The sequence below is a fragment of the Nerophis ophidion genome, linkage group LG03 (genome assembly GCF_033978795.1).
Source record: "Nerophis ophidion isolate RoL-2023_Sa linkage group LG03, RoL_Noph_v1.0, whole genome shotgun sequence".
NCBI lineage: Eukaryota > Metazoa > Chordata > Actinopteri > Syngnathiformes > Syngnathidae > Nerophis > Nerophis ophidion.
The window spans coordinates 21,881,031-21,905,787 of record NC_084613.1 but is presented as its reverse complement, the minus strand read 5'-3'; the positions used below and the strand labels follow the sequence as shown (position 1 = coordinate 21,905,787).

Below are 24,757 nucleotides of genomic sequence, written 5' to 3'. Positions count from 1 at the left end.
AATCGGCGACCTCTTTGCACCATGGCCTTTAGCATCTGCTGACCCCTCTCTGTCAGTTTACATGGCCTACCACTTTGTGGCTGAGTTGCTGTTATATTTTATGACAAGTTTATGCCCCAAATAAATATTTTTATGGAATATGATGTCTATTGAAGCTTGATTCGCCACTCACTTCATCGTCATGCCAACAACGCTAAAGCAACATCAACGTCAGCGCGCCGCGGCCCCATCCTGCCATAACACGTTGAAATAAGGAAAAAACACCAAAGTTAACAATCAAATGGTAAAAAAAAAAGAAAGAATAAAAGCTTCAGTATTTAGACTAATGTCAGTAATTGACTGTTAGCTTTGGCGTCGGCCGCCTTTGATTGGCTGTCAGCACATTGTACCGTGACACCCTGCCGCCATTTGTGTGTTTACTGTACGAGACTGGGAAGACAACACTTTTGTCGTTTGTGTGTGTGTGGCACATCAAAGCTGCACACACGCACACACGCTCGCGACAGCCCTCGTCATCAGATGCAAAAGTTTCCTCTTCTCACAGATATGTACTAATAATGATGAAAATGTCACATGTGCGTCCAATCAAGTTATCACACCTTTAAAAAATGTACATTAACCACTTTTTATTGTTAAAAAGCTTCTGATTTCCTTAAAGCCACAGTTTACACATCTACCCTGAAGTGCACCAGAGAAGGGTGTCCAAAGTGGCCTGCAAAAATTGATCCAAGTACACCTCTGCATACAATTTTAAACTTGGTTTTATGAAAGAAAGTAACAAAACACAATTTAGTTCAACTTACAGCTAATTAGCTAAAAATAAAATGAACACTGTTTTTAGTCTGTGTTAGAAAATATTTAAAGTGCATCAATCTGCCTGAAAAAAAAAAATCCTTAATTAAACTATAAACATTTTTTGACCGACTTGAACCATTTTATACTGAAGAAGGAAATGCATTCCATTAATATTTATACATTCAAATTGATCAGCCACTTTAACTCAGAAACACAATGTATAAAATACTTGAATCTACGAAACAAAAAATAACGCAACAATTTGTGCTGATTTAAAAAATAATAATCATCAAAATTACAATTCAATCAATTACTATAATGAAATTTGTATTGAAATGAAGGCAATACATGGAACAAAAACATTAAAGATAGTTTGAACTTTTTGTATATTTAGCAAATTTTCTCCACTAATCTGTATTTATGTTACAGGCAATCTATGTATATATATATATATATATATATATATATATATATATATATATATATATGTATATATATATATATTATATGTATATATATATATATATATACATATACACATATATATGTATACATATATATATATATATATATATATATACACACACATATATACATACACACATACATACATAAACATGTGTGTATATATTGTATTAATATAATCGCTACATAATTAATAATCAACATAATTAGATAGTAAGAGTATGTGAAAGTTGGACTCCTGTTTACTTCCATGACAACCTCCTTCAAGCTTGGTAATCATTCAGAAATATTAAACAACTAGCTAATCTTAAAAAAATGTTTTTTAAGTGCAATTAAAAATACAGCTGAACCACTTTAGTCATAATTTTTGCGCTTAAGAACATTCTACATGACTTTAGCTCCAGACTTCATAAACATGAATGTAAGCACAAAAGGTCAACCTATAAGAGCATATGACGTGCACAGGGAAACAGCTAGCACACATGTGGGGCATCTATCTCCATTGTGTGAAGTGACGGAAGGAAGGCCTACGCCCGCCGTCTTTGACACGCTTTGTTTGTGGGAAGGTGCTGATAGCTGGAAGTAGAAATTGGAACGGCAGCTCAAAACTTCTTCCTGAGTCTTCTGAGAGGTGACTCAGGTGCGACGCATGTTGCGTTAGGGTGGGTGTTTCTTTTTAATAAGGACGACGTGGAGGGACCAAACTCCACTTTTAGACCGCACGAAAGGAAGCCAACGATACTTTTGAAGGTAAGTGCTCATTTCTGTTTCTACCTAAACAAAGTAGGGATGGGCGATATAGCAGAAATATACTCAATTATATGTGTTTCATTTCGCCCTATATCGATAATAATTGATATTTCAATTAACCTAGCAAAACTGCAAACCGGGAGAAAAACATATTAATTGTAAAAAATGTTATGTAAAATCAATCAATCAATCAATGTTAACTTATATAGCCCTAAATCACTAGTGTCTCAAAGGGCTGCACAAACCATTACACAAACCACTAAGACATCCTCGGTAGGCCCACATAAGGGCAAGGAAAACTCACACCCAGTGGGACGTCGGTGACAATAATGACTATGAAAACCTTGGAGAGGATGAAAGCACTGGATGTCGAGCGGGTCTAACATGGTACTGTGAAAGTTCAATCCATAATGGATCCAACACAGCCGCGAGAGTCTAGTCCAAAGCGGATCCAACACAGCAGCGACAGTCCCGTTCACAGCGGAGCCAGCAGGAAACCATCCCAAGCGCAGGCGGATCAGCAGCGCAGGGATGTCCCAAGCCGATACACAGGCAAGCGGTCCATCCTGGGTCCCGACTCTGGACGAGCGGTCCATCCTGGGTCCCTACTCTGGACAGCCAGTACGTCATCCATGGCCATCGGATCGGACCGGACCCCTCCACAAGGGAGAGTGGGACATAGGAGAAAAAGAAAAGAAACGGCAGATCAACTGGCCTAAAAAGGGAGTCTATTTAAAGGGTAGAGTATACAAATGAGTTTCAAGGTGAGACTTAAATGCTTCTACTGAGGTGGCATCTCGAACTGTTACCGGGAGGGCATTCCAGAGTACTGGAGCCCGAAATGAAAACGCTCTATAGCCCGCAGACTTTTTTTGGGCTTTGGGAATCACTAATAAGCCGGAGTCCTTTGAACGCAGATTTCTTGCCGGGACATATGGTACAATACAATCGGCAAGATAGGCTGGAGCTAGACCGTGTAGTATTTTATACATAAGTAGTAAAACCTTAAAGTCACATCTTAAGTGCACAGGAAGCCAGTGCAGGTGAGCCAGTAGAGGCGTAATAGGATCAAACTTTCTTGTCCTTGTCAAAAGTCTAGCAGCCGCATTTTGTACCAACTGTAATCTTTTATTGCTAGACATGGGGAGACCCGAAAATAATACGTTACACTAATCGAGGCGAGATGTAACAAACGCATGGATAATGATCTCAGCGTCTTTAGTGGATAGAATGGAGCGAATTTTAGCGATATTACGGAGATGAAAGAAGGCCGTTTTAGTAACGGTTTTAATGTGTGGCTCAAAGGAGAGAGTTGGGGTCGAAGATAATACCCAGATTCTTTACCGAGTCGCCTTGTTTAATTATTTGGTTGTCAAATGTTAAAGTTGTATTATTAAATAGAGGTCGGTGTCTAGCAGGGCCGATAATCAGCATTTCCGTTTTTTTGGCATTGAGTTGCAAAAAGTTAGCGGACATCCATTGTTTAATTTCATTAAGACACGCCTCCAGCTGACTACAATCCGGTGTGTTGGTCAGCTTTAGGGGCATGTAGAGTTGGGTGTCATCAGCATAACAGTGAAAGCTAACACCGTATTTGCGTATGATGTCACCTAGCGGCAGCATGTATATGCTGAAGAGTGCAGGGCCAAGGACCGAACCCTGGGGAACTCCACACGTTACCTTAACGTAGTCCGAGGTCACATTGTTATGGGAGACACACTGCATCCTATCAGTAAGATAAGAGTTAAACCAAGACAGGGCTAAGTCTGACATACCAATTCGTGTATATTCATGTAAAATGTAACCTTCCTCTGATTATTAAGGCAGACAGGAAAATAAATGTTTACACAAGCATGGAAAACACTTATACAATGTAAACAAAATTGTAAAATCACATTGAACACTGAAGAATAAGCTTTTAAGATGAAGGTGCAAAATTAAGGAATATGCAATAAATGATAGTAAAGTGTAACAAAATAGTGCAAAGTGTGAAAATATAAACATGGATAAACCTGAGAAGAACTAGGTTATGCAGGTTTAGTGCCAGGTCGTGGTCATTAACAGACCACATTGGTCTGACTACAGTCAGGTTGAAAAAATCCAAAAAGTGCCATACTGTCCATGTGACTTTTCCTCTTTTATCCACAATTTCTTCATTTGTACTTTCTCTTCTCACTCCATGCAAAGAATCAACCGCGAAACAACAAGATTGTGCAACAAAACGTGATAATTGATACTGTGACCTGAGTGGCTGTTTGCTTTACCTGGTTAACAGAGAGCGAATGCCTTTGTTCATTCAACCCCCCCTCAAAAAATTGAACGTTTTATTGAACACAATTGTTTTCACTAATATCAATTACGTGTCTATTGCGGTATATAATTATATCATTTAATTGCCCAGCCCTATTACAAACTTCCAGAAAACACTTTATGGACAAAAGTATGGGGTCACAAAACCATTAGAATATCAGCAGCATTCATACCAAGGGTGGTATCACCTTGATACTCGCATGATGATATTTTTCAGTTCTCTTTATGTTGTTTCTTTCCAGAAATATATGTTTGTTGTTCATATTATTAGATCACTGTTATATTGATTACAAAGGAACACCAAATATATTGTTATTGTTGTTATTATGGGTGAATTAAATGCATGTAGGCAGTGAATGTAACTTCATTTAATCTTTTTTAAAGGAAATACAGCATTCGAACCTACACAGGAACTCCTTCCAGTCACCATGCCAACAGCTGAACTTATCGTCAGTAAGTGCAAACTTTGTAGGTACTTTGTATCTCAGTAATGCTAAAACAATGCTATTCGGTAACAGTAGAAGAGGAGGTCAGACACAAATACAAACAGACAAAGTATACATTGAAAGAGTAACAGAAATCAAATGTTTGGGTGAAATAATTGATGATAGAATTAACTAGAAATCTCATAAAAAATACTTCTATAATGAACAAAACAAAATTGTCACATTGCAAAACGCATTGTGATGCGTGTTGAGTCACCCCAAGATGTACGAGGACCAGGAGAAGCAGGGATTGCAGGTAGGAGCTTCGTTTAATACAACAAATAAAAGAACACTGGTGAAAAACGGGCAAAAGAAAAGGTGTGCCGACGCACGGGAAGCTAGCGCTAAACTTAGCATAGAGTCCAAAGAGTCCAAATAGACATGCCGAGCGCACAAAAGTCGAGACTTAGCAATAGTAAAGACATAAAATATACCAATGTGTAGGTTGCGTAGAGCTAACAAAGGATCCAGACTGAACAAAGGGCGAAGGCAGGCATAAATACTAAAGCAAACAATTACCACAGGTGTGCGTCAAAAAGAATAGCAGGTGGAACAACTGCGAAACCATGGTAACAAGGTAAAACAAGAAGTGCAAAAACTAAGAACAGGAAGAGTCCAAGACGATCGACAAAACACAAAAGGACTCAAAAACCAAAACAATATATGATCCGGTCGTCTGATCATAACAAAAATATGTTCAATACCAAAAATCCCTTCATATTCTCTACTGCTCGCCAGTGTTACAATATCTGAGTTATTGTGCAAAATTATGAGGCAATAACTACAAAACTACACTTAATTTACTAACAATGTTACAAAAAGGTCAAATAGAATAATACATGATGTTGGATAAAGGCAACATACAAATCCTTTATATAATCAAAAATATTGAAATTCAACAATATAATGAGTTTGCAAACGGTTAAAATTATGTAAAAAGCAAACTATAATCTGCTTCGCAAAAATACACAACTATTTTTCTCAACAGAAGAGGAGAAATATAACCTCGGAGAAAAATGTAATTTAAAACATTGGTATGCACGTATTACACTTAAGAACTTTAGCAACTAAATTATAGAATGGATTAAACGCAGAAGTCTAACAATGTACCAACTTGACACAGTTTAAGAGGTTGTTCAAATACAAAGTGTTTACAATGTCTAAGGATTAACAACAATGATATTAATTGAAACTAAGATATGATTAATTTCTTTATGTGAATCGTAACTGACCTAACAATTTATGAAGAGAACTGTGCTATTTAGAACAAACTTTTTTATAACAGTGCTACAAAATGAAAACAGGAAGTGAACATATACGATGCAGGCCAAGTTTGAACACACCTTCTCATTTGAAGCATTTTCTTTATTTTCATGACTATTTTACACGGTAGATTGTCTCTGAAGGCATCAAAACTATGAATGAACACATGTGGAGTAATGTAATTAACAAAAAGGTGAAATAACTGAAAACATGTTTTATATTGTAGTTTCTTCAAAATAGCCACCCTTTGTGGTGATTACTGCTTTGCCCACTCTTGGCATTCTCTCGATGAGCTTCAAGAGGTAGTCACCTAAAAGGGTTTTCACTTCACAAGTGTGCTTGAAGCTAATCGAGAGAATGCCAACAGTGTGCAAAGTAGTAATCAGAGCAAAGGTTAGCTATTTTGAAGAAACTAGAATATAACACGTTTTCAGTTATATCACCTTTTTTGTCAAGTACATAACTCCACATGTTCAATTATAGTTTTGATGCCTTCAGTAACAATCTACCATGTAAATAGTCATGAAAATAAATAAAAAGCATTAAATTAGAAGGTGTCCAAACCTTTGACCTGTACTGTATGTGTAAAAAAACTGCAATGAAGTGGGAACGCTTTTCTTCTTTCTACTCCTTTTCTAGCATGTTGTAAAGAGAAATGGAAAATAAGTGATGTATCATGTTGAAACTGCATTCCTGTTCAACATAAACTTCAATATAATCAAATCAACGACACTCAAGACGATGCATTGAAAAGTTGCTACATTGCAAAAAGTGAGAATAAAGACGCTCACCGTGAGTGTGTCTTTGTTTTCAAGCACAGCCTCAGTGTGGCACCGCTCTTTCTACAGAGGCCTCCACTGTGACCCCTCAACATGTCCCCCGCGCACCCAACATGTGCCCCCGATGCGGCCTGGAGCTCCCCAATGACATTCCCGGAGGTCCCTGTCTGTCTGCGCAGAGTAGCAAACAACATGCTGCTACAAACTCTGGTAAACACTTTCACATGGCATCACTGGATTGTGTTGCCATGATTCCAGGAGGTTTTTTGCAACATTTGAAGCCAAAACGAGAACATTCAGATCATTAGTATTACAGGTTAAACTATTGCAATCTCTGAAACATTTTTGGATTATCTAAATGTCCTCCAATGAGCACACAAAGTTGGTCTTCTTTCTTTTATTTTAGTAAAGTCATTTACAAAAAGGTAAACATGGTAGGCTACAGGGATACTAAGAACTAGCAGCTACACAACAGCTAAGCACACAAGTTAGACATACGCAATACGTGTCCCTCATTCAGTTCTTCTCAAACAGTGTGGCGGGTAGCCTTAGGGAACATACTTTATCTGACAACTATTTGGCATGAGAGGTCTTGTTCCTTGAGGGTTACTTTAAAAGTGGCATTATTATCTCATAATTATGACTTTTTATCTCATAATTATGACTTTTTATCTTATAATTATGACTTTTTATTGCACAATTTAGACTACTGGGCGGTTGCGTCCTTTGGCAAGACACTTTATCCAACCGCTCCCAGTGCCACCTACACTGGTTTAAATGTAGCTTAAATGATGTAGATAAAGGGTTTCACTATGATAAAGCACTTTGAGTCATTAGAGAAAATACAATTGACTATTATTTCTTTTGACGTTTTATGTCATAATTTCGACTTTTGTTATCTAATAATTATGAATTTTTATCTCGGAATTTCTACATTTTTATCTCATGATTACTACCATGCTACCAATTTTTTTTTATCTTTTTATCTTATAATTTTGAGTTTATCTCAAAATTATGACTCTAAAAATTTAGACATATTATCTCATAATTTTGACTTTTTATTTCATAATTTGTACTTTTTTAACTCATAAATATCACTTTTTATCTCGTGATTTCAACTTTTTATCTCATGTTTTCTACTTTTTTTATTTCCTAATTATGACTTTTTTATCTCAAAATTTAAATTTTTTATCTCGTAATTTTGACTTTCTTATCTCATAATTATGACTCTTTATTTAAAATTTAGACCTACTATCTCATAATTTTGAATTTTTATCTCATATTTTGTACTTTTTTTCAATCTCATAACTATGACTTATTTCATAATTTTTATTTTTATGGACAGAATTTCTAAGCGCAGTCAGGGTACTGAGGGAATGCAGTGTGGTCTCTGCAGAATTAGGTCTCTGCTTTTTGCAGATCATGTGGTCCTGATGGCTTCATCTGGCCAGGATCTTTAGCTCAAAGTGGATTGGTTCGCAGCCGAGTGTGAAGCGACTGGGATTCTGATCAGCACCTCCAAGTCCGAGTTCATGGTTCTCGGCCAGAAAAGGGTGGCGTGCCATCTTTGGGTTGAAGAAGAGATCTTGCTCGAAGTGGAAGAGTTCAAGTACCTCGGAGTCTTGTTCACGAAAGAGGGAAGAGTTGTTCACGAAAGAGGGAAGAGTGGTTCGCGAGATCGACTGGCGCTCTTCAGTAATGCGAACATCGTGGTGAAGAAGGAGCTGAGCCGAAAGGCAAAGCCCTCAGTTTACCAGTCGACCTACATTCCCATCCTCACCTATGGTCATGAGCTTTGGGTTATGACCAAAAGGAGAAGATGACGGGTACAAACAACTATGTCGGGTGTCGGGGCTCTCCCTTACAGATAGGGGGAGAAGCTCTGTCATTCGGGAGAATGACAGAGAATGACATTCGGGAGAGTAGAGCCGCTGCTCCTCCACATCGAGAGGAGCCAGATGAGGTGGTTCGGGCATCTGGTCAGAATGCCCACCGGACACCTCCCTGTGGAGGTGTTAAGGGCACGTCTGACCGGTAGGAGGCCAAAGGTAAGACCCAGGACACATTGGGAAGACTGGCCTGAGAACACCTCGGATCCCTCGGGAGGAGCTGGATGAAGTGGCTAGGGAGAGGGAAGTCTGGGCTTCACTGCTTAGACATCAGATAAGCGGAAGAAGATGAATGATGGATTAATTTTTACTTTTTTTAATATCAGAATTACTTTTTATCTCATATTTTCTACTTTTTATCTCATAATTTTCATTTTATTTCATAATTATTTGATAATTATGACTTTTTATCTCAGAATTTCACCTCTTATCTCGTAATAATGCCTTTTTATCTCATAATGATGACTTTAATCACATAATTTAGACTTGATGTCTTATGACATTTTATCTCATAATTTTCGTTTGAATCTTATGATGATGTCTTTTAACTCATTATTTAGACCAGGCCGACCAGTCAGAGACTAAGAGACACTTTTTTTTTTACTGTGTTACTGCAAAGAGCCACATCCTACACATGGGCACACATGAACATCGCCCCATCCATGATACCTGACATAAAAGGCAGAATGGCTTGCCATTACGTTCAACAAAAAATATAAACTCTCCCACTCTGTTAAAAATGTCCTTTGTTCTTCCTCATATTTTCGTTTTCCTGTGCTTTTTTTTCCTGCCATTATGAGAGCGAACTTGTCACAAATCGTTTACTACTGTGATCTCCCGCAAATGCACATTTGACGTCACTCAAAGTTGCTTCGGCCTCTCCTTCTTATGTGCAATTCAAACCGGCTTAAGCCAGGCGAAAAAAGTAATCTGAGTATTGTAATCCAAGTAATTCCTTTTTTTTCCCCGGGATCTTCTCTTTCACTCAGGACGGCTTTTTAAATATTCTGCGCCGTATCGTTAGTGTCATGGCCGATAGGAGAAGCCGCGTGTTGAACACCACAGAGTTTTTCAAGATACATTTTGAGAAAACGCTCTCTTTGAAGTCAATGAAGCGGCCGTGTGTTTCGGTCGCGCTGCATTTTGGGAAATGTAGTGTTTTTCATCCCTAGTGAACGCCAGGGACAGTAGATATACTAAAAGTACAGTAACGCGGCAACGGGGGCCCCCAACATCAAAGAGTTTGTCGCGTCTACATATCGTGGGCACTAACAGAGTTAAGAGCCGCATGAAACCAGCGAAAGAGCCGCATGAGGCTCGCGAGCCGCGGGTTGGCCAGACCTGAAATTTTAAACTATCTCATAATTATGACTTTTTTCTATATCATAATAACAACTTTTTATCTCATGGTTTCCACTTTCTTATCGCAGGATTATGACCAATTATCTCATCATTCCCACGTTATCTTTAATCTTTACTTTTTATCTCATAATTATTACTTACCAATGGGTTATTATTAGGGGTGCAACGGTATGTGTATTTGTATTGAACCGTTTCGGTACGGGGGTTTTGGTTCGGTGCGGAAGTGTACCGAACGAGTTTCCAAAGGACATATTAAGCAGCGTAAACAATACTCAAATACTAGCACCGGACATGTCCTCTTTTGCTAGCATGCTGGCAGTGACCGAGCTAGGATAGACTGACCATACGTCCTCTTTTCACCGGACATGTCCTCTTTTGCGGGGCTGTCAGGGCAGAGTTTCTTAAATGCCTCAAATGTCCGGCATTTTGAGTTATGGTTGCGTGTATTAATGTACGTTCAGGGTTAAGAAGGGGTTAAAAAAACAAACAAATTGTGCGCGGAGCAGCAACATTCGTGAGGGAGGGGCAGAGAGCGAGAGAGTTATGATAAACGCGCATGCGTCTCCAGGCTATGCTTTTTATCCATTGATTTATCAGATTGAATTTTTTACTATCTCTAGCAGGGGTGTCAAAAGTGTGCCCCGGAGGCCCTTTGCGGCCCACAGCTAATGTTTTAAAGGCCCACGGCACATTCTACAAATACTATAAAAATAAACTAAAACATAACCAAATTTAAATAAAAAAGCTTAAAGGTTAAATGTAATTTAGAAAAAGTTGCAATGTTGACTAATAAAACAAAGCTGTTTTTTTTCCTTTCAAACTGTCATTGCTAAAAACATATTATTGAATCAAAATCAATGTTATTATGAATTATTGACCTATCCAAGGTTCCAATTACTTCACATCAAATATTCCATTAAGAAAAATATTTTTGGTGGAAGATTTTGCAAATTTGGTAAATAAATAACCAGAAAAATTATATTTGGTTGTTTTCTTACTGTACCGAAGATGAACCAAACCGTGACCTCTAAACTGAGGTACGTACCGAACCGAAATTTTTGTGTACCGTTACAGTCCTAGGTATTATATTTAATTTTTGACGTCCCACTGGGTCATCATTGTCACCGACGTCCCACTGGGTGTGAGTTTTCCTTGCCCTAATGTGGGCCTACCGAGGATGTCGTAGTGGTTTGTGTTGTGGTTTGTGCAGCCGTTTGAGACACTAGTGATTTAGGGCTATATAAGTAAACATTGATTGATTAATTTTTCAGTGGCGTAAACGATCTTGCACATTAACGAGAAGCGTGGGCCAACATTTTATCTGTTTACTGGTGCAATTTACTCCATTTTTATGTCGATCTAGTATTCAGGGATTTTTTGCAGTATGCGTCGCGCTAAGCATTGTAGCCGGGGGAGGGAAAACAAATATGATCTTAAGCAATAATTTGCATTGTAAGATTAATAACTTGAAAAATGTCTCAGTTGCAGTCTGTTGAATATGAATCAAGTTGGACATTTTAAGACAGTGTGTGTTGTTTTGTTTGTTCATGTCGGAGCAACACATTTAACAAACACAAAGCTGGATGCTTGTTTTTCCATCTTCACACAGCAATGACTTACTGGGGTGAAGCAGAAAAAAAGGCTGATCTTGAACTCCTTGACAAATTCTGCCATCATTTACTCTCTTAGGCAAACAGGATGAAACCACACAATTTGCATGTGTTCGCCTGAACCTTGAACACAAAAGCACCGCATGTCGGCCATGTCACATGCATCGGGGTGGAGCAATTACCTGGCGACAGATTCCTCAGCATCAACACTCATCACGGGGAAGACCTTGTGGCCTTTCTTCTCTCTTTATTACGCTCCCTGGGGGGCTGAAGGAGGCTCTGAGTGATTAAGTAAACACAATCACACAGGATCATTGCGCCTTTCAAGCTTCCTCGGCACCACAAACAAACAGAGTGGATTAATTTTGGGTTAATAGAATCATCATTTCGCACTTTTCATGCTGTTTGACAGGCACATTAGAGCGCGCTACGACCTTTAACCCCTCACTCAAATCAGCTGAGTTGAGATAAAACGTCTTCTTCTGAACAGAATAGTTTGTTTTGATAGCGTTCCAATCCAAATAGGAAGTAGGAAAGGAATGAAAGGAAGTACTGTACAGCTAAATAAAAAGGGTCTGTTCCAGCGTCAAACGGGGAAACACTTTTTAAACCATGTAGTCAAGGTTTAAGATCACATTTTTAACCTTCTCAGGTGTCACATAAGTTAGGGATGTGTACCGTTCACATTCAGTGCCAATTCTTGGTACCGGGGAATCGATACCAGTACTCAACAGTACCAATCTGCAGTACTTGTTGAGAGTGTTAATAAATATTCTTAGTTTTTTTTTTTTTTTTTACAATAAAATCACATTTTTTATTGCAACATTTAAAAACTACTGTCATTCAAGTATGACTTTAAATTGCAAATACAGTTGCAAGTCCAAAATTTTATATGGCAGTAATGTATAGTTTATGGTGTTTTTTGGTTTTCTGTTGCGCCCCAGAAAGTGTTTATACTGTAGGTATTGTACTTATTACGCATCAGCTGTTTGTAACGTGCATCTTAGTTGTAGTTTTCATTAAAGCATTCGCAGGTGTTGAAATTCACCATGTAATATCGCGAACGCTAATCAGTAATAGCAAAGCCAATGTATATTAGCATCAAGCTAGCACATTACTGGAATAAAGGCACCTTATTTAACGTACGTTGGAGCTTTTTATAAGTGACTTTGTTGGCATTGAAAATGGCAACATTATCTGGAGGTAGCTTGGCTGAGTCCGCTCTCAGTGCTGCTGGAGTGATCGCCAAGTGCCGAAGTGCACTTTTGAACAATATTCAAATTTTTGGAGTTCCACTTGAATTGTACTCGGTTTGATTTTACATTCATCGGTGCATGGTAGGACCGGCGGGATTCGGTCGGTGCCAAAAAAGTACCGGATTTGTATAAGGTCACGTAAAAGCCAACGGTGCCATGTTTCCGTATTAATTCAGGAGCAGAATGGAGGTGAATCTAATATGGGGAAGAACATGGTGCAAAAGACCATTCATGTCAGCAATTCACCTACAAAAGTGAAATTAATATGTGATATAAAGCACATATAAAGTTGTTTCAACGTTTATTTGCTATCATTTTGATGATCATCCCGGGCGCGTCCACCGCTGCTGCTCACTGCTCCCCTCACCTCCCAGGGCGTGAACAAGGTGATGAGTCAAATGTAGAGGACACATTTCACCACACCTAGTGAGTGTGTGTGTGACAATCATTGGTACTTTAATTTACTTTAACTTTACTTTAATCATGGCATTCCTTTTTATTTTCCAATTCAAGGTTTCCATAAAGTGTAAGCCGTAGTCATTGAAATTGTATCAAAGGAAGGCTTTAACTATTTTGAGTTGGATGTTATGAGCCAATGTCATGTATTAGTTTCAACTCGCAAATCAGGAAGGCTTTAACTATTTTGAGTTGGATGTTATGAGCCAATGTCATGTATTAGTTTCAACTCGCAAATCTAATTACCGTATTTTTCGGAGTATATGTCGCTCCAGAGTATAAGTCCCACCTGCTGAAAATGCATAATAAAGAAGGAAAAAAACATATATAAGTCGCACTGGAGTATAAGTCGCATTTTTTGGGGAAATTTATTTGATAAAACCCAACACCAAGAATAGACATTTGAAAGGCAATTTAAAATAAATAAAGAATAGTGAAAAACAGGCTAAATAAGTGCACCTTATATGACGCATAAATAACCAACTGAGAAGGTTCCTGGTATGTTAACGTAACATATTATGGTAAGAGTCATTCAAATAACTATAACATATAGAACATGCTATACGTTTACCAAACAATGTGTCACTCCTAATTTCTAAATCCGATGAAATCTTATACGTCTAGTCTCTTACGTGACTGAGCTAAATAATATTTTACGGCAATGTGTTAATAATTCCACACATAAGTCGCTCCTGAGTAGTCGCACGCCCGGCCAAACTATGAAAAAAACTGCGACTTATAGTCCAGAAAATTTGGTACTCTCCTTTTACTGTAAGAAATGCTTAATAAAGTGTAACAAAACAGTGCAAAGTGTGTAAATGTAAACAAAGAGAAACCTGAGAAGAACTATTTTCTGAAGGTTTAGTGCCAGGAAGTAAGTTACAGCTATGCTCTAAAGGGTAAGCACTGTTCGGGTGGTGTAGTATTAGCGGCCTTGGTGGGGACGAGCGCCTTGCATCATTTACAGACCACACAGTAGACCACAGTCTGCTCATTCAAGCTCACCATCACGCTGCATTATCTAAAAATGCAGCTGCTTGGTTCACAGACTATCTTTCCAGCAGAACACAACGTGTACAGGTGGCTGGAACGACTTCTTCATTACTGGACATTACCAAAGGAGTTCCACAAGGCTCAGTGCTGGGGCCCATTTTATTTTCTATCTACTTAAATAATCTTTGCAATAATTTTTCAAATGCAATGTACCATTTTTATGCAGACGACACCATTATTTTTTGCTGTTCTACCTCCATCACTCAGGCTTTTGAGTTTTTACCAGCTGCTTTTGATGTCATCCAGGCTCGCTTATTTGATCTTACATTGGTTCTGAATACAGATAAAAGCAAGGTAATGGTTTTCTCTCATTTAAGGATGCTACTGGAAAATATTCCAAATATTGTAACATCAAATTGAAACCCTATAGAGCAGGTCTTGAATTACAAGTACTTGGGTTATACTCTTGATCAGGAGCTTTCATTTAAAGCCCATATTAACAACTTGGTCTCTTAGGTTAGGGCAAAGCTTGGTTTCCTTTTTAGAAATAAAAACTGTTTCTCTCTTAAAGTTATAAAGAAATTGGTGACAGCGACTATCTTGCCCGTAATTGATTATGGAGACGTGCTTTATTTTAGTGCTTCGTCTAAATGCCTCCAGTCCTTGGACACTGTTTTTCACTCAGCACTAAGATTTGTTACTGTTTGTCGTAGTCTCACCCACCATTGTCAACTCTATATGAAGTCGGAATTGTCTTCATTGAGTGCACGCAGATTCACACATTGTCTGACCATCATTTATAAAGCTCTTTTAGGTTTAATACCTCCATACTTGTGTACTTTGTTACAAAGAAAAAACAGCTCTTATGCGTTACGTTCCAACAATTTGTATGTTTTAACTGTTCCCCATGTACAGACTGAATTTGGCAAAAGAGCTTTTGGCATTGCTGCCCATATAGCATGGAATGCATTGCAGACGAAACTGAAACTCCCTGAACTACTTCCATTTGGAGACTTCCGTTCTGTCCTGAGAGACAGAGAGCAAGAGGCTTTTGCACAGTGCCTGTGTTTTTAAAAGGTGTAAATCTTTATTGTTTTACAGTTCTCTTTTATGTATTTTAAAATATATGTCTTAATGTATTACTTATTTGAAACTGCTCTGTCACATGTGCTGTTGACCTCTTGGCCAGGTCACACTTTTGAAATAGATCTTGATCTCAATGGGTTTCTTATCTGGTTAAATAAAGGTTCTAATAATTGTCCCTTTGAAAAAATCCCCCCCAAAATGCCATACTGGGCAGGTGACTTTTCCTATTTTGTTTCACAATTACTAACCTTTGCAAAATGTTCTATGTCTTAGAGTGCATACAAAAACCTGAACCTACAACAACAAAACAAACAAAAATGAGGTAGTCAGGATTAATGACTGCAATGAGCATGCTTTTTAAAGCGGGGTATGATACTGCATGATACTGATAAAGCATCCCCGCATTGGAGCCCACCCCACTATTTGAGAACTGTTTTTTATGCACATTTAGCTTTTAGTCACATGACAACAACTGCAACAAAGCAACATTTTCTTTGGTGCAGACCATAGCACTGAACCTCAAGTGTGAGGCTAAACTGGGTCACATGACGGGACTGGCTTGTCGTTTGTACACTCACAGACCGGTGTGCTCACCTGCTGCTGGCCTGCCTGTCCTGCCAGTGCTCCGCTCTGCTGCCGGATTCCTGCTCGCTCGCCCTCTGCTCGCCTTGCTGCCGCACCTGCGCTCGCTGCTGCGCCGTCGTTCGCGGGGCGCCCGTGGAGGAACTCAACTGCAGCGCCCACTGCCACGCCGTCCTCGTCCAGTCCTGCTGCGAGCCGACACAGTGTCTTGAGTTTTGTCTGGAGTGCTGCCAGATATGTCACCGGAATTAGATGATGTACTGTTTGTCGGCCATTTTTAAAGAAGTACCAGAGAGATGTAGCTTTAATGCTAATGGAGTGTGTCTCTTTTTACATATACACTTGTCCAACATCATGTACATACAACAATTGGGAACATTCGCATAGCTATGTTAGCTACATGCCCACATTACATTTTAACATCAACGTCATGCTAGGTTAGCTTTTTTGATGATTAAAAATGATGATCCAACTTACAGTTCCCACATCTGTAGTTGACAGATGGTTCGTTGGCAGAGCTCTGTGACTTCATTTAAGGACGTGCAGTGAAGCCTTTTTTTTTTTTTTTTGCTGTCCTCTCTAAAGTATTGGTCCTACTCATCTACTAGGGATGCGTCAAGATGCGGCATTCTGTCTATTGAATGACACTCCAGGCTTTGTTTTAAAGGGGAACATTATCACCAGACCTATTTAAGCGTCAATATATACCTTGATGTTGCAGAAAAAAGACGATATATTTTTTTAACCAATTTGCGAACTCTAAATAGGTGAATTTTGGCGAATTAAACGCCTTTCTATTATTCGCTAACGTGACGTCACCTAGGTAGTCAATCCGCCATTTTCTCAAACACATTATAAACATAGAGTCAAATCAGCTCAGTTATTTTCCGTTTTTTCGACTGTTTTCCGTACCTTGGAGACATCATGCCTCGTTGGTGTGTTGTCGGAGGGTGTAACAACACGATCAGGGACGGATTCAAGTTGATTTACGTAGAGTGTGCATTGATTAGCACGGCATGCTAATCGATGCTAACATGCTATTTAGGCTAGCTGTATGTACATTTGTAGCTATATTTGCATCCAGCCTTCCCACATTTAATGCCAAACAAACACTTACCAATCAACGGATTTAAGTTGCTCCCGTGTCACAAGATGCGAAAGTCCCGATCGTTCGGTCTGCACATTTTACCGGCGATGCTAAGGCAGACATGGCACAGATATGTATAGATATCCTGCAGATGCATTTCCAACGATAAAGTCAACGAAATCACAAAGGCGAGTTTTGTTGATGTTATTGACTTATGTGCTAATCAGACATATTTGGTCGCGGCATGACTGCCAGCTAATCGATGCTAACATGCTATTTAGGCTAGCTGTATGTACATTTGTAGCTATATTTGCATCCAGCGTTTCCCTCCACCCACATTTAATGCCAAACAAACACTTACCAATCGACTGATTTAAGTTGCTCCAGTGTCACAAGATGCGAAAAGTCCTGATCGTTTGGTCTGCACATTTTACCGGCGATGCTAAGGCATACATGGCCGAATAGCGTCAATAGCTATTCGCTCAATAGCTTCAGTTTCTTCTTCAATTTCGTTTTCGCTGTCTGCCTCCATACTACAACCATCCGTTTCAATGCGTTATCTGTTGAATCGCTTAAGCTGCTGAAATCCAAGTCTGACTCCGAGCTAATGTCGCTATATCTTGCTGTTCTATCTGCCATGTTGTTTGTATTGGCGTCACTGGATGACGTCCAAGGAAAATGGGCGGTGGCTTCACAGATAGTGAAAATCAGGCACTTTAAAGCCTTTTTTCGGGATATTCCAAGATGGGTAAAATTTAGAAAAAAAACTTTGAAAAATAAAATAAGCCACTGGGAACTGATTTTTATTGGTTTTAACCCTTCTGAAATTGTGATAATGTTCCCCTTTAAGATGTGGAGCAAAGCCTTAAAGGGGTCTTTTGATTTTTTTTTCTACATGTAAATTCCTTCCTTCTGGTCTACATAATGTATGATCTTTGGTGAAAATCTTGCACAGACTATGTTTTACACACCGTCTTCAGGCTGCTTTCTGACTGTTTTGTGGGCGAGCTTATTTACGAGCCTCCACTTCGACAGCATCTTCTCCCCGCCATCTTTGTTGTAGTTTTTAGCGCTTCCACTGCAAGGCTAATGACAACTATAAGTTAGAACTGCACGCTACTTTACATTAGAAATAGCAACAGCAGAGGACGCATGTGCAAGTACGAGCCAGTCTGCCCCATATGAAGGGGATAGCAAAAGACAAGGATTTTATTGACAATAACGTCGGACTACAATGGCGCACTCGCACACATCTCTTCGCGTAAATTTTTACCATATATTGATAATCCGCTGATGTCACTGATGGCAAAAACGTCACCAAATGGGGCAAATTTTTACTCATTTTCTGGAGTTATGGAGGAAATTGATTTCACATTTTCAGGACTTATGCAGATTCCAAATAGACAAAAACAGATACCAACTGGTAAGAACAGTTGTTTTTGCATAAAAAGACCCCTCAGCTGCCCTCCAGGATGCTGTGGGTGAATATATTGTCCATATGAGGTTATTTCTTTATGATGTCATAAAAAGCAGCGACTTTCAAAGCGGGTGATTGAGCGCCTATTCTTTGAAGGAGATTATATATTTTTTAATCCTTTTAAGATGTGACAAAAATTCATCTTTTCAATGTCAATTGTGGTTGAACGTAAAATTTGGATGGCAAAGAAGGCAATTGTGCACCAACATGAAGAACAATTTTTGTTTACTTACATTTTTTATTTTTTAAATTTAAATCATGATTTTTTTTAATATAATTTTAGTTTTTGCCTTGTCATCTTTTGTAAAACACCTAGAAACCTCATATGTACAAATTATGTGTCATGTTTGTCACTGACAGTTTAGTTATGTTTTGGTTTTTCCTCTGTTTGTTTTTATTTCCTGTCAGCCCTCTTATTTTGGTTCAGTTTCCTGCTTTTCTCCCTGAGCGCTGTTTCCCCTCAAGTGCGGCTGATTGGCACCTGGCCACACCAGGTGTCAATCACGGCTGCTATTTATACCTGTCTTGCCCTCCAGTGTAGACTGGAATATTGGCATTGTAGCTAATATCTATAAGCTGTATCGTGTATCTGTTTGCAGATTACTGTCTTTTTGTTCCTTGTTTCCTATTTGCTGATTCCTGTTCCTGGTTTGTGTTTTTTGATTTTTGGACACTGAATTATTTTTTCCCGCACCAAGCCTGCCGTCTCTGCATCTTGAGGTTCGTCACCACCACCACCACCACTGCGTAACATTTTGCTCAATAAATAAACTTATGTAGAACAATTTTTATTCTTTTTCAATCAAACTTGAATTGAATTTGATTCATCTTTTGAACTAAAATGAACTCAGGGGAAAGCAATTGAACATTAATTCACATTTTCAATGTAAAATGAATCAAATACATAAACTTGCATCTCTTCCCGACACATCACGAGCCAGGATTCGATTCCATGCTTACCAGCCCAGCGCTAATGCCACCTAAGGAAATTTGCTGTTATGTTCTTATCGGTAATGGAGCAGGAAAGGGCTGGGAGTAAATTTGCGAAAATACTTACCCACGGATGACGGGGTCCTGCACATAGTGCACTATCTGCATTACAATGTTATTTATGTATGACTAGTTATATTTGGACAATACTAGTAATAGTTAGGCACTGACAAAAACAAGCTAAATCACAATATATTATGAATAATAATTTGTTTTTTTTAGCCTGCTAATTATCTTAAATAAGTCAACTATTTCACATATTGTATGTGTGGGAACATGTAAAGGTATTTAGCTCATTTCAACTGCAATGACAGTACTGTACTTTTGTTTGGAGACTGGTACTGCATAGGCACAAAAAAACAAGTCGTCTCCTGTGAGATTTTGGGAAGGAGGGATGACAGAAACTAAACAGCAGGTATCTTTTGATGTATGAAAATAAATGTGTCAAGGCCATTAACTGTCAGTTAAGTCTCTTTGGACTCATCAACAAGCACAGAGTGTGTTTACTGTGGGAAAAAAGAAGCGGTGTTAGCACATGGAAATCCATTTAATGACTTTGACCCGCATGCCAGGGGCACTCCTGCTTTGTTAGCTCAGAGCAAAGTGTCTTGTTATAATATGGCGGCTTTGACTTCCACGCAAACAGTCGAGGAACAGGGGGCGACGCGGCGCCTGTCATCTCCTCCTTGAAACCCTTCACGTGTTTGTCTTGCAAAGAAGAAGCCTGAGCACATTAAAGAAAGCTTTAGGCTCGCCAGATCTCGGCGAGATGGAAGTCGGCGTCTTTTAAAAGCACGCCGAGCGGCGGCGTGACAGCGGAGAGGCAGCGTAAACAGCCCAAAATAAAACGACATCGTTGTCAATCTGTCTGTTTAAAAGGCGTTTATTTACACACTTGTTATTCTGCTTGTGACAAGAAGCAATGGTGACGCCTCATTTGGACCACCGCCAGCGCACGCTAAGAAACAAACTATACTTGTCCGCCTCGATTTGTAATACTTTCCCCATAGCCCATGTTTACATCCTCCTATGTAGCTTATAGACAGCAGGCACAAAGACAATGATACAATGTTGACTCAACGTACATGGCCTTTAAAACTGACTTTGAAACAACGTTGGAAAAAAGTTGTATTTGTAAATTGAGACAACGTTAACGTCCAACGTTGGATCCACATTGTTGGTTGGGAAATGACCAAATTTCAATGGTCAAATCTACGTCACAACCTGACATTGAATAAACAGGGTTTCCCACACATTCATTTATTTGTGGAGGCCCGCCACGAAAGAATTACGGCTGCCACAAATAAAATAAAAACATAAAAAATATTTTTTTTTTCTCTCTGGCTTTTGACTCGCTCGACCGCTCAGAAAAGCAATGGGACTCTGTCTGTGAATGGAGCTTGTAGTTACATATTATATAAATATGTAAATATTATATAAATATGTACATAAAGTGTTGTAATTATATTCCAACTCCGCGTTCTTCTTGGTCATCGCCGCCGCTGCCACCCCAACCCCCCCCCAGCCGCCTGACCACACCACCACAAATAGATGGCTGACCTGTGGGAAACACTGATAAATGTAAAAAAGCATGTTTCAACATTGTTTTTGTGTTGTAAAATATTGGTTGGAAAATAATCAAACTTCAATGGATAAATTAACGTCAGAACCCAACATTGATTAAACGCCTTCAAAAAGCATGTTGTTTCAACATCATGTTTGAGTTGTAGAATATTGGGTGGGAAAATAACCAAAACTCAATGGTCAAATCAACGTCAGAACCCGACATTGGTTAGATGTTGTCAAAAAACATGTTGTTTCAACGTTGTATTTGTGTTGTAAAATATGGGTTGGAAAATGAGCAAAATTCAATGGTCAAATCAACGTCAGAACCGAACATTGAATAAACTGTCAAAAAGCATGTTTTAACGTTATGTTTGGGTTGCTCACAGTCAAGACCTAACAAGTTCTCAACGTCCATCTTATACTGATCTTCTTGTTATGTTACCTGCACATTCTCATATTGTCGCCAAGTGCATGGTGGAAATGTGTTGTAGAAGTGGGGCGATATGGTAAAAAAAAGGATCACAATTCATTTTGTCATGTCATCCGAACTTGATTGATAGCACAATTTTTTTTTTTTTTAAATTGAAGGCGGAATGTCCCGTGCAGGAATATAGCGAGTAAAGTTGAATCCTTACTATTTACTTCTGCGGTATCTGTATCAGGCATTTCCACAATGTTAAATGGATGTAATATATGTTAAAGGCCTACTGAAACCCACTACTACCAACCACGCAGTCTGATAGACTATACATCAATGATGAAATGTTAACATTGCAACACATGCCAATACGGCCGGTTTAGTTTACTAAATTGCAATTTAAAATTTCCCGTGAGGTATCCTGTTGAAAACGTCGCGGAATGATGACCCGTGCACGTGACGTCACCAGTGGTAGCTGACATGTTCTCCCAACACCGATCACGGCTAAAAGTAGTCAGTTTTTATCGCATAACTACACAGTATTCTGGACATCTGTGTTGCTGAATCTTTTGCAATTTGTTCAATTAATAATGGAGACTACAACGAAGAAAGATGTTGGTGGAAAGCGGTGTATTGCTGCCGGCTGTAGCAACACAAACACAGCCGGTGTTTCTTTGTTTGTTGTGAAGCTTTAATATGGAACAGAGCGGTCAAGCGAACACGGTTCTCTACCACATGTCAACCAGCAGGTTTCGGTGAGAAAATGGTGGTAATAAGTCGGCTCTTACCGTAAACATGAGCGGAGCTTGTGTCGTTCCTTCTGCAGCTGTCAAAGAGGCAGCTGCGACTTTCTTGGCTCCGCCATGGCTTCCCTCAGAGACACTGGCGGTCACCACACCACTCCGACTTTCATGTATGACTATATAATCTCACTAAAACACTAGTAACACAATAGGCAGATAAGGGATTCTCTAGAATTATTCTAGTAAATGTGTCTAATAACATCTGAATAGCTCCCACTGTCCTCGACTTTTCTTTTTTTTTTTTTCTTCTAATCCTTCACTCTCACTATCCTCATCCACGAAAATGTCATCCTCGCTCAAATTAATTGGGAAATTGTCGCTTTATCGGTCCGAATCGCTCTGGCTGCTGGTGGCCATGATTATAAACAATGTGATGATGTGAGGACCTCCACAACCAGTGACGTCACGCACACATCGTCTGCTACTTTCGGTACAGGCAAGGCTTTTTTATTAGCGACCAAAAGTTGCAAACTTTATCGTCGATGTTCTCTACTAAATCCTTTCAGCAAAAATATGGCAATTGTAAGTGTTGCTGAAAACTTACACTTAATATTTTTTGTTTTAAGGGTTAACATTTTTTGTTGTAAATTATTATGGTTATGAAGTCATGTTATATTTTTTGTAAATAAGACACATTTGGTGTACTATAAAAAGGGCAATTTATTTTCTTTGTCACACCGCTATTCTTGCGGATTTGGTGTGGTATTTGGAGTTGCAGACATGCAAAGGACTTTGGGCCATCAGCAGCAGTGGGGAACATTTGGCTAGCTGAACAAGGTATTTGTCATATTGTGTTGAAATGTTCTGTATATTTGTGGAGTGCATTGGTTTGATTTTTTGTACGCTCATGTAGTTGCACAACACTGGAGTGTTTGCTGCCCAAGAACCTCCGAAGTGGCAGGCGGCCACGAGGTAGCTATTTTTGTTTGGCACCTTGTTTGCCTGGGACTGAACTATTTCTAAAACTATTGTATTTCATGTCTTGTCCTGTAGTTTTCACGGCTTAAACTCAAGTAAAGAGCCCGTCTTTAAGAAACGAGCCAGTGTTGTCATTTCAGAGCCACAGCAATATCGCAAAATAATCAAGTATGACACATAGAATGGACCTGCTATCCCCGTATAAATAAGAAAATCTCATTTCAGTAGGCCTTTAACAGCTGAAAACTGTCATGTCGTTCATATTTATAATTCTGTTTACAAGAGGCGCAACAGTACAGGTAACCCACACTACAGTCCGTACCTTATTTTTCGTGGAGGTGAGGGAAATTGTCAATTATTAGATGCATCGCAATTTTGACAGGGGACGATTATGACATCGAATAGTAAACGTCAATAATCGATAAGCGATTTTTTCGGTTGTAAATAAAGTAATGCAGACAGTTCTAAAATTTGTCTGACTGCAGCGAGCCACCTCACCGAGAGATGCGACCAGCTCCTTTATTTAAGGTCACTTATGTTCCAGTTTTTCACACATTTCTATTAATTTAATAGATGTAATGGGAATTAATTTAACTGTTTCTTATCAGAAATGCGTTATTTGCAAAGGTAGCAAGTAAAACGAAAATAAATGTAAAACTATATCAATTTACATAAATTAAGGATGCATCAATAATCAATTTTTAATCGAATCGTAGACTCCTGAGTCGTAATCGTAATCGAATCGTGAGGTGTTAAAGATTCCCACCTCAAGTGTTTAGGGACAGTTTTTCTTCTTTTTTGGTACATTTTATAGGGCTAAAAACTTTTTTTCCTTTATAATTTTTTTTTGTTGCTTGTCATCACAAACATTCTGAGTAAACAAAGTATCAGTGGTGTAGTGGGGACGGCGTGGCGAAGTTGGTAGAGTGGCTGTCCCAGCAATCTGAGGGTTACTGGTTCAATCACCACCTTCTACCATCCCAGTCACGTTCGTTGTGTCCTTGAGCAAGACACTTCACCCTTGCTCCTGATAGGACCTGGTTAGCGCCTTGCATGGCAGCTCCGCAATCAGTGTGTGAATGGGTGAATGTGGAAATACTGTCAAAGCGCTTTGGGCTCCTTAAAAAGGGGTAGAAAAGCTCTATACAAGTACAACCATTTACCATTTTAGTTAATACTATAAGACTTGTATTTCAAGTTGACATTTACTAAACAACCCTTTCAAATGGTAAATGATTATATGTAATATTTCATTACTTGTATACAACAGTGCTTCTCACCAGTGCTCTGGCAAACGACAAGCAGCGAACCACATTGTGGAGTGAAAAAAACAACTACACTAGCTTATATTGAATACAACTGCACTAAAGTGCAGTTTGAATTTGAGGTACAGTAAAATAATTTTTTTAAAATGTTT

General features: G+C 38.9%; 1 protein-coding gene across 2 annotated transcripts; it reads left to right on the top strand.

The window, feature by feature from the left end:
* Positions 1 to 1,853: 1,853 nt before the first annotated feature.
* Positions 1,854 to 19,387, top strand: LOC133548728 (myoD family inhibitor domain-containing protein-like). 2 transcript variants are annotated; one of them, XM_061893698.1, is made up of 4 exons: positions 1,854 to 2,010; positions 4,705 to 4,773; positions 6,917 to 7,057; positions 16,080 to 19,387. In XM_061893698.1, the coding sequence occupies exons 2-4, from the start codon at positions 4,749 to 4,751 to the stop codon at positions 16,331 to 16,333; spliced, it is 420 nt and encodes a 139-aa protein (XP_061749682.1). In that variant the 5' UTR covers positions 1,854 to 2,010; positions 4,705 to 4,748; the 3' UTR covers positions 16,334 to 19,387. The 2 variants fall into 2 exon arrangements, with proteins under 2 accessions (XP_061749682.1, XP_061749681.1); XM_061893697.1 differs by having other exon boundaries at positions 6,884 to 7,057.
* Positions 19,388 to 24,757: the final 5,370 nt, after the last annotated feature.

What these genes read in the sequence shown, in the direction of transcription:
- LOC133548728 (XM_061893697.1), top strand. Translation starts at nt 4,749, where the DNA reads ATGCCAACAGCTGAACTTATCGTCA. An exon ending in AACAGCTGAACTTATCGTCA is followed by an intron (nt 4,774 to 6,883) that starts GTAAGTGCAAAC and finishes TTTGTTTTCAAG; the next exon opens with CACAGCCTCAGTGTGGCACC. An exon ending in ACATGCTGCTACAAACTCTG is followed by an intron (nt 7,058 to 16,079) that starts GTAAACACTTTC and finishes GTACACTCACAG; the next exon opens with ACCGGTGTGCTCACCTGCTG.